The sequence below is a fragment of the Phyllostomus hastatus genome, unplaced genomic scaffold (genome assembly GCF_019186645.2).
Source record: "Phyllostomus hastatus isolate PE091 unplaced genomic scaffold, TTU_PhHast_1.1 phas_scaffold_216, whole genome shotgun sequence".
Lineage (NCBI taxonomy): Eukaryota > Metazoa > Chordata > Mammalia > Chiroptera > Phyllostomidae > Phyllostomus > Phyllostomus hastatus.
This window is the reverse complement of record NW_025334018.1, coordinates 3,330,174-3,341,047: the sequence shown is the minus strand read 5'-3', so window position 1 is coordinate 3,341,047 and position 10,874 is coordinate 3,330,174. Positions and strand designations below refer to the sequence as shown.

The following is a 10,874-nucleotide window of genomic DNA, read 5'->3' as shown; positions in this document are numbered from 1 at the left end:
GAGATTTAGGGACACCTGCAGTCAGAGCTTAGTGGTTCTTAAGGTTGCACATGTGGTAACAGAGTAGTGGGACTTCCTTGCAGAACCTCAGGGAGAGACCAAACACTGATATGAAATTAGATGTAGTTGTAAACTATTATGTATTATGTAGAATAGAACATCTATAGTAGATACCAGTGTTTAAAAAAAAATTAAACATAAAAAACAAATCAAGAAAAATTAACTACTAATGTGTTGTTTTTGCAGTCATGAAGAGACTATTATGCCTGTAGGGGTGAACCCCCAGCCCTTGTAGCAGTAGAGATTGATCTCACCTTTTTTCCTTATTTAGTTTTAGAGAAGGGACGGGAGGGAAAGAAACATCAGTGTGTGAGAGATACATGAGTTGGTATCTCCCCAAACAGGGGACCTGACCCGCAACCTAGGCACGTGCCCTCACTGGGGATCTAACCGGCAACCTTTCAGTTCACAGGCTGGCACTTAATTCACTGAGCCACACCAGCCAGGGCAAGACTGAGCTCTTGTAGTCTATTGTCTTAGTGCTTCTGAGCAACTGTACTCCAGCTGAAAAAGCCCAAATGGCTGACCCATGTCTGGGACAACATTCTGTTAGATCTTTCAGTTGTTGACAGGAGTAGACTTATCCTTCTTAGGAGAGTCACACTCTGGCTATTTCTGATACTCTCTATGATGAATATATCAAGATTTTGGAGTTCTGGCTCCAACACTAGTTATGGGGTGATTTCTGGCAGGTTACTTAACCTTCCTGAGCTTCAGTTTTTGCTTTCACAAAATGGGAATAGCTACAGAGGGCTATTTGGAGGATTAACTAACTAGCTATATATTATTACCTTGGGCGAATTAGTTAACCTTTCTGCTGCCTCAATTTCCACACCTACAAAACTGGGTTTTGTGACCTATCTAAAAAGGCTGTTGTGAAGATTAATTAGTGAATATATGTAAACTGCTTACAATGGAAACAGTCTAACACTGTGGGCTAAAAAAATGTGGCCTGCCATTACTGTGAACCTTGGAGGTTGTTAATGAGTATAAAATGAGATGATACACAGATGATGTACATGTATACAAGGGTCAGAGGTGTAGATGATTGGTTAGGCTGGGCCCTGACCAAAAAGGTCCTAGTCTTGAGGAAATACCTTTATCCTACAGTCAACAGTGGTGAGTGTGTCCATAAGGGCCAAGTAGGATGGTAATGGTTTTAACAAGATCTCTTTGGAAACAATGGAGAAGATACTAGAAGATAAATGGAGGATAGGAAAGAGGAAAAACAATAGCAAGCTCACCACTCTGAGGTTAGGAAAAGTTTTTTCCATTTAATACTAGACTTTCAAGGATTGAGATGCAAGCTTTTTATGCAATTACATCCAATGTTAAAATTGGTAATACATAATTTACAAAGATTAACATCAAAACAATCATCTATTTAGATATGCTTTTGTAAAAAGGAAATATATTAGCAGCATTTATATTTTCCGCAATCACACAGCCTACAGACATGCAGACTAACTGTATCTATTTGCAGTGATGTAGTGCTTTGCCCCGCATTTCAAACACCAAAACCCACCTGGCAGCTAGGGGGTTCTTTTAATTTCGTTATTATAAAATAACCGAAAAATAAAAAAGGCATTAATTTCTACACCAGTAAGAAAAAACAAGTTTTTTGCACTTACCTAACATTTGATTGTCTAAAAAACATTTCAGTTTTTAGTCTTTCAACAAAAGAAAGATAAAATGACAGAGCGTAGTGTCTTTTGCTTCTGTTCACGCATTTTACAAAGTTTTTTTCTTTTTATTTTTGTCTTTTTTAAAATTTTAGTGTTTAACACTATTAAAAGAAATATTGAATTTTAAACTCTTTCTTGTCACTTTCCTGCTTTTGACTAAAAGGAGACTCCCAAAGTGCCCCTGTCCCCACCTCCCTCCCACCCAGCTCCCTGAAATGAAAACCAAAAGAAACCACTCAAATGGGCTTGGACATGCGATTTTCCCAGCTCCACATGTGAGCATCTTATACCCAGGCCTCTTAGTAATGTACAGTGCTTCTCTACGGTAAGAAAATACTCCAAACTATTTTCTTAATTCTCTTTTTTCTTTAATAAAATATTTATTCTGCTTTTTCTCTGCTCAAGGGGATCTTTGGCATCCCCTGTCTCTTTTGTCTTTTCCTCAAGATTGACATAGAAAGGAAAAAAAGGAAAAAAGATTTAATGGAATGGAAGGTGGTCAATGTTTCTACCTAAACAAGTCAGAGTGTCGTCATCATAAGGTAAAATGTACAATTAGGACAGCATTGGTCCAATGGTCCAATATTAGAAAAAGTAATGGGGACTTGTTTACTATTGTATTGCTTGCTAATCACGCAGTAGATGTGTATATATACACACACAGCACACATACATATATATATACACACATACAACTTGGCACATTTAAAAACCATCTTTTCTCTTATAAGAACATCTAAAATGTATATGCATATGTATGTCTGAGAAGACAACAAAGCAAAGCTTTTTAAATTTTATTTTTAAAGAGACAGTATTGTCTGATAATTTCTGGCCAAGAGAATGGGAAGGAAGGAAACACCCTGGATATCCCTCCTGACGACCAGGAGGGTGGAGGAAAGATGGAACTAGGGGTGGGGAGAATACACTGTCTCTTTAAGAGATGGACATTAAAAACTGTACAATTAAGAAAACAAAAGTAGTGTTTTCAATTGATAATCTACACTTACAACAAATACTCTGATAGGTGAATACTGTTCAACAGTTCATGTAGTGACTTTTGTTTGGTGGGGGTTAGAGTTCACTTTTATGTAGCTTTTAAAATGATTTTATTTTGAAACGAATCTCCATTCGCACAGCACAGCAGACACACACAAACCACAGCGCATAAACCGTACATGTGCTGGGGTGGGGGGGCCTGGCCTTCTCATTAGAAAAAAATACTTTTGGCAGGTTATAAAGGTTAAAACAAAGTTAATTATAGTAAGTACTGTGCCCTCTGACCCCATGGGGGCCTTCCCTATTCCATGATTCCATTTGGGGGAGTGGAAGTAGGGAGAGGGGCAGCAGTTCCAAGTGCTTTGAGTTACCAACTCATGTTTAACTTTGACCTGGTTGGGCAAGAAAGGGGAGAGAAACTTTCCTAATTAGGGATTTGGAAAGAGGCCCCAGCTACTGTTTCTGTCTTAAGTCTCTGGGATAGCTTTTAGAGCCCACAGAAAACAGATGGGGAAGGCATGGGTGGGGTTCCTGGCCCTATACCTTTGGATTGTGATTTACACCTGGGCATAGAAAGCAGCTTCTTAGCAGTGCCTGTGGGATCAGAGGGTGACAGAAAACCCCAGCTGGGGGAGGGGCAAGTGTTGTAAAGTACCAAAGGTTTTGGTCATCTTTAATGTGCTCTATCCTCCTCCCTACATTATTCTTAACCTTCTAGATAAAGCAATGGAGAGGGAAACAAGTTAAATTGAACTGGTTAGACAGATCCCCTTCCTCTTCCTCTCCACTAGCTCCAAGGTTTATTAAGTACCTAATGTTAACGACATGGCCCCATTCCCCTTGCTGGATGGACCCTTCCCACCCCTGTCTACACTCAGAGAACAGGAGGCAGGACTGTTGGCTCCACTGGATCCGAGATGCTTGAGGTTGTCATTCTCTGAGGTTCACTTCCGAAAGCTGTTTTCTGGGATAAACAGAGTACGCCTTCGTAGTTTCCTGCCTGATCCTTCCTCCAGCAAGTAGGTCACATCGATGGCTGAAAACAGAACCAAGGAGGTTGATCAAACACCACCAGCCTACTCCTTATTCCAGGTTTGAACTCTAAGATCAAAGGAGTTCAATGGTTCCTTTTTTGACCTATAAGCAATTTAGGCCTTCCTCCAGCCCTAGATTAAAAGAAAAAAAACAAAACAGACTTCTGGCCAAGATGGAGGCGCAGGTAGACACACGGTGCCTCCTTGCACAACCAAAAGAAGGGCAACAACAAATTCAAAAACGAAAAACAACCAGAAATGACAGGAAATTGAACTGTATGGAAGTTCAACAACCAAGGAATTAAAGAAGAAACATTCATCCAGACTCATAGGAGGGGCGGAGACATGCAGGCAGGTGGAGAGGACTCAAGGGCAGAGAGGACTCTTGGCAAGACAGTAGCTGGTGGACTCAGCAAGGTGGTGGCTGGAAGATCAGGTGGTCCCACATTTGAGTGCAGATAAACAGGGGAGGAACAACCAGAGAGCAAGACAGACCACGCAACCCAGGGTTCCAGTGCGAAAAAATAAAGCCTCAAAGCCTCTGACTGAAAACACCTGTGGGTGTTGAGGCAGCAGTGGGAGAAACTCCCAGCCTCACAGGAGAGTTCACTGGAGAGACCCACAGGGTCCTATAATGTACACAAGCCAACCCACCCAGGAATCAGCACTGGAAGGGCCCAATTTGATTGTGGGTAGCAGCAGAAGTGACTGAAAACTGGCAGACAGCTGACCAAGTGGCACTGTTCCCTCTTGGACTCTCCCCCCACATACTGCAACATAACACAGTGATGTGGGTTGCCCCACCCTGGTGAACACCTAAGGCCCCGCTCCTTACTACCTAAAAGGGCACTGAGACAAAAAAAAAAAAAAAAGTACCAAATGAAAGAACAGATCAAAGCTCCAGAAAAAATAGAACTAAGCAATGAAGAGACAGCCAATCTATCAGATGCACAGTTAAAAACACTGGTAATCAGGACGCTTATAGAATTGGTTAAATACGGTCACAAATTAGAGGAAAAAAAATATAGGGCTACGCTAAGTGAAATAAAGGAAAATGTAGAGGGAACCAACAGTTATGGGAAGAAAACTGGGACTCAAATCAATGGTGTGGACCAGAAGGAAGAAATAAACATTCAACCAGAATAGAATAAAGACACAAGAATGCAAAAAAATGAGAGGCTTAGGAACATCCTGGACATCTCTAAATGTTCCAATATTCCAATCATAGGGGTACCAGAAGAAGAGGAAGAGCAAGAAGTTGAAAACTTATTTGAACAAATAATGAAGGTGAACTTCTCCAATCTGGCAAAGGAAATAGACTTCCAGGCAGTCCAAGAAGCTCAGAGAGTCCCAAAGAAGGTGGACCCAAGGAAAGCACACACCAAGGCACATCATAATTACATTACCCAAGATTAAAGACGATGAGAGAATCTTAAAAGCAGCAAGAGAAAAAGAGTTACCTACGAAGGCTTGCTCATAAGACTGTCAGCTGATTTCTCAAAAGAAACCTTGCAGGCCAGAAGGGGCTGGAAAGAAGTATTCCAAGTCATGAAAGGGAAGGACCTACATCCAAGATGACTCTATCCAGCAAAGCTTTCATTTAGAATGGAAGGGCAGATAAAGTGCTTCCCGGATAAAGTCAAGTTAAAGGAGTTCATCATCACTAAGCCCTTGTTATATGAAATGTTGAAAGGACTTATCTAAGGAAAAGAAGATAAAAAATATGAACAGTAAAATAAACAACAAACTCAGTTACTAACAACTGAACCTAAAACAAAAACAAAAGCAAACTAAGCAAGCAACTAGAACAGGAATATAATCACAAAAATGGACATCACATGGATGGTTATCAGTGGGGTGCAGGGGAGGATGGAGGAAAACATACAGGGAATAAAAAGCATAAATGGTAGGTAGAAGACAGACAGGGGGAGCTTAAGAATGGTATAGGAAATGTAGAAGCCAAAGAACTTATAAGACCCATGGACATGAACTAAAGGTAGGTGATGCAGGTTGGAGGGGTGTGCAGGGCAGAGGAGAATACAGGGGAGAAAATGGGACAACTATAATAGCATGATCAATAAAATATATTTAAAAAACCAAACCAAACAAAAAAAAACCCAACACTTGTTCTCTAGGGAGGAGATCCTCTCATCTCTCACAGTTTCCTTCCCAAGATATAACTAAAAGCAGGCCCATGAAAGAACTATACCCTTTTAAAAGAATACTTTCTATTCTGGACAAGTAATTAGAAGTTGTTCTTTCTCATTTCGTCTCCCCTCATTCTCTGTTTATTTTAAACGTTAGATATTAGCCTGATTCTTCTTACCATTTTTTCCTGGGATTTTGTCAAGGAGATTGAGCAATATCTGGTTGAGCCGTTCCCGTTGGTTATGCCGTCGTTCCTCAGGGGTACAGGCTGACTGGGCTTCTTGACTACTCTCTTCTGTTTTTTTTTCACCCTCACTGACTTCTGCAGTGGCCCCCTCCTGTTCTGGCTCCTCCAGGCTTGGCATCTCACTGGCTGCTTGCTCTTGACTGGCCAGAACCTCTTCAATTAAGGGCAGAGCATCATCCTCCTGGCCCAGGTCTTTTAGGGGTGCCTTGGAGCGCTCAGACTTCCAGGACGATCTGCCAGAAGGATATGTAAACTTAGAGTAAGGTTGAGAAGGACACTAGAGGATGGAAGGGGCATGAAGGGAAGACACTTCAGCGTGGCTTGAGACCCTGAAGCCTAGCTGTTAGAACCTTGGCTTAAGAGGTAAGAAACTAATCTCTGGTCTTCCCTTTATTATTATTTGAATAAACCACTATTTTCTGAAATTTAATTTCTATCTGTAAAATTCAATTTTTCTTCTTTCTTTCAGGAATCCAACAAATTCATAAAATATATCAGAGCTGGTAAAATTGCTTAGCTAGCTCTGACTGCTTCATGTGCACAGAAAAGTATGATGCCACTTAGTAATACAATCAGTCCAACTATAACAGGTATTTCAATGAAATTTTTACTTTCCCTAAGTCTCTTTTCACATCTATTATCTGGCATCTTTTCCCCTTACGGTAAGGTACTGATGATGTAGGTAAACCAGTTATGCCGCCATTCAACAGAAAAAGAAACTGAGGAGAAAGCCTTCAGCACCCCTTCTCCAAGTATACCCATTATGTACAAAACACACACAGATAAAAACTGCAAAGTCAAACTGCTCAGCTAAAACTGCATTTCTAGCTTACGTGTTTGTTCCTTGACAAAGGTCCCAAGAGCTGATATACCTTGGGGTAATGGGTAAAGCTCACAGAAACCTAAAAACAACACTTTTCTGAATTGGTCTAGACCTCTGTTCCAAATCCTCTTCTTCTTTATTGGTAATCATTGCAAAATCTCTTTTCCTGCCCTTACTCCTGACACTAAATTGGACTACTCTGTCAGAGAAGCCCCAATCCCAGGGGTGGGTCTCAGTGGGTAGGTGGTTGTTCTTGCTCCATTCAAGTTGTTGGTGAACCCCTTAGGCTCTTCACACCCCCACTGGACTCACCGCCCTCCGTTCCTCTTGTAGTTGTCTGGAACATAATGAGGCTGCAGGGAAGAAAAGGAAGCAGTAAATGTACTGCAGAAGCTGGCAAAGCTGGATCATATGATCTGGGGCCAACTCAGGATAGGGAGGTGGGGAGGTAAAGGAAGAAAAAAATAGGGGCTAACTCCCTATAAGCTGGGTAACCATATTTTAAAGGTGTAAGTTCAGTACTTTTATTAATTGGTAGGCCACAGTGGTTTTTGGTATTTTTAAGCCTAGGCAAGTAAAAGGGTAGGCTCACAATTCTTTTGTCCCATTCCAACTTAAATAGTTAAGCTTGAGGTTTCAAGCCAATCAGTGACCTGTTGACTGAGCAAGCAAGACCAGAGGTCTAGGGAGAGGAAGGGCTTGGTGGTGGGTAGAAAGAATATAAAATAAATACTATTTAGAGAAGCCTGAAAATAGTAATAGGACAAATGAAGACATAAAGGTGTGCTTTCTGGTTAGACTATTTCTAAGCATTCCACTTTGACAGCTATGAATTTTGACAGGCCCACTAAGAAGAAGACACGAGGATGAGAAGAGCTTAGTCCAGGGTTACATTATAGCAAAGAGATAGACAGGTGACCAAACACTTTATAGAATGATGAAGGGCATAAAATAATCAGAGGAGTAGGTTCAAAACAATTCGAAAGAAAAATACACATAGGAAAAAGGTGGATAAGAAAAATATTAACAGTGGTTTGCGTAGAAGGATAATACAGTTATGTGCCCCTTAATGATGGGAAATGTGTGGTCAGGCGATTTTGTTTTTGTGTGAACATTACTGAGTACTCATATACAAACCTAGATGGTATCGCCTATTATACATCTAGGGTATAGAATACAGCCTATTGCTCCTCCACAGCATGTTACTGTACTAGATACTGCAGACATCTATAACACAATGGTAAGCATGTGTATCTAAACACAGAAAAGGTACAGTAAAAATATACTATAAAAGAAAAAAAATGGGCCCTGGCTGGTGTAGCTCAGTGGATTGAATGCCAACCTGTGAACCAAAGGGCTGCTGGTTCGATTCCCAGTCAGGGCACATGCCTGGGTTGCAGGCTAGGTCCCCAGTAGGGGGTGTGTGAGAGGCAAACACATTAGTTCTCTCCCTCTCTTTCTCCCTTCCCCTCTCTAAAAATAAATAAAATCTTTAAAAATTTTTTTTTAAAAAATGGTGCACCTGCATAGGACACTTACCATGAATGGACCTTGCAAGACTGGAAGTTGCTCTGGCTGAGTCAGTGAGTAAGTGGTGAGTGAATGTGAAGGCCTAGAACATTACTGTAAACTAATGTAGAGTTTATAAACACTACACTTAGGCTATACCATGCTTATAAAACAACACAAAATTAAATCGAGCACAAGAGAAAATGATGTGATTAAGAAATGCAGTGAACCTGAGACATGTGAGTTTGTTGCTGCTTTAACATGGAATATTGTTGACAGAAAAATTTTTCTGATAAGCAGAAATATACTTTAAAATAACAATGAAAAGTAAATACATAATAGTTGTTTATTATCATTATCAAGAATTATGTACTGTACATAATTATGTGTGTTATTCTTTTATACAAGTAGCAGCGCAGTAGGTTTCTCTACACCAGCGTCCCCACAAACATGTGAGTAATGCACTGCACTAAATATTACAGAGTTACTAGGTGACAGGAATTTTTTAGCTCCTTTGTAACTTTATGGGACCACTAGAGTTACGCAGTGCATGACTGGATACAATTTTCTTCTTAATGCTTTGTAATTTTAAAATTTTATATAATGATGTCTTCTATTTTAAACCCAGTGACAAAGAGACAAAAAGCACTGAACTATTTTCGCCAAAGATTTCTCAGGGTTCTAGATTCTACTTGCTTTTTAAAATTATGGGTGTGAAAACCAAAACAAACAACTGTAATACGGGGCTCAAGGGCAAAGATTATAAAGAGGTGAGAGAGATAAAAGGATGAAAACTTGACTAAAGTGTAATCAAGAAATCAAAAATTTCCTGAGACCTAGCTCATGTCAGGAAATGCAGAATGTGTTTATGCAAACATCCCAGATAGAGATGGAGATTTCTAGAGTTTGGGAGGGAAACAGGATGACAAGCAGCAAGCCACTTGAGAATTCTCACTGTGTGAGTTCCATGCATGAACTAGACACTCCTGGTGTGTACAGTTAGGGTAGAAGGAGACTTACTGAGAAATCTCTTTTGGGAGTGAGCTTCTTGGGGAAGTGATCAAAGGCATAGGGTTTGGTGCAGACAGGATAGCGGTTCCGGTGGATCTTGTAAAACAGGTGTGCTGACTTGTCAAGCCGATAATCACAGATGTACACGTCTTGCTCCTTTACTCCTTTGGGTCTCCCTATGGGTCCAAACACGGTTACATAACCCTCCAATTTTCCCTTCTCTCCCTGAGCTGGCCAGATATTACCACACCACTGGGAGAGCAGTTAGACCCTTTAAGAGGGAAACACTGTAGCTATTACTAAGCTATTGGTGACTACAGAAGAAAGGAGAATTCTTAGACACAAGCAACAAAAAAGGAAAAAAGGTGTCTAGGAGTTGAAGGTGCATACTATGGGAAGGAAAGAATACAGAAATGATTATTGGAGTGCTACAGGGATTTTTGAGGGAAAAACAGAGCACAATATGAGGAAGTTATGAGAAAAGAAGGGCAGTATAAATAAGGAAAGTGTATTTGGAAATGAACACTTTATAACTGGGGGAACGGAAGTGTCATTGGTATCACAAAGCTCCAAGTAGTTAAATTTTTGAATAGGATATATATTCTTTTGGACCACTCTGCTATGACACTGAGAGAGCTAGGCAACTAAACTCTGCAACAACTAATATACGCTGAACTTTTTTACTGTGAGCCATAAACTGGGCTAAGTGCTTTTGTAGATGATTTCATTGAATCCTTACAAAACCCTCTAAAATAGAAACTAATCCCCATTTTTAATTTAACCTCTATTGTATTCCCCCTTATTATCACAATAATCCCCCTACCCCAATAATCCCCATTTACAATAGGTAAAGTCCAAGGATACATAGGTAAAAAGTGGTGGAATGGGAATTATGAAATTAGCCTATATTGTTAACCATGAAGCTTATAAAACTTTTGTACTTTTCTTTTGTTTGTTTAATGTATAGAGTTGATGATGGCCTTAAGAATATTGGAATTAGTGGTGAAGGAATATTATATTCCCACAAACATTACGAGAGTGCCAACTACATACTATTACAAATAAAAAAAAAAAGAGAAAAAGAATAAACATTATTGAGTACCAAGCACTTGGTAAAAGAAAGAAGAAAATAGCCCTGGCTGGTGTGGCTCAGTGGATTGAGCACTGGCCTGCAAACCAAAGGGTCTCCAGTTCTCAGTCAGGGTACATGCCTGGGTTGTGGGCCAGGTCCCTGGTTGGGGGTACACAAGAGGCAACCACACATTGATGTTTCTCTCCCTCCCTTCTCCTTTCTCTAAAGATAAATAAATAAAATCTTAAAAAAAAAGAAATAACATAGTATAGCTCTCTAACTTTGGACA

The 10,874-nt window shown here is 40.2% G+C and overlaps 1 protein-coding gene across 3 annotated transcripts in view; it reads right to left on the bottom strand.

The window, feature by feature from the left end:
- Positions 1 to 1,312: 1,312 nt before the first annotated feature.
- The window catches only part of ASH1L (ASH1 like histone lysine methyltransferase), a 228,554-nt gene continuing 218,992 nt past the window's right edge, over positions 1,313 to 10,874 (bottom strand). For all 3 annotated transcript variants that reach the window (XM_045816450.1, XM_045816452.1, XM_045816451.1), the window contains 4 exons: positions 9,523 to 9,689; positions 7,306 to 7,346; positions 6,102 to 6,403; positions 1,313 to 3,777 (listed from right to left, as the gene is read on the bottom strand). In XM_045816450.1, coding sequence (XP_045672406.1) covers positions 3,686 to 3,777; positions 6,102 to 6,403; positions 7,306 to 7,346; positions 9,523 to 9,689 — 602 coding nt within the window. In that variant the 3' untranslated portion in view covers positions 1,313 to 3,685. The remainder of the gene's footprint in view (positions 3,778 to 6,101; positions 6,404 to 7,305; positions 7,347 to 9,522; positions 9,690 to 10,874) is intronic.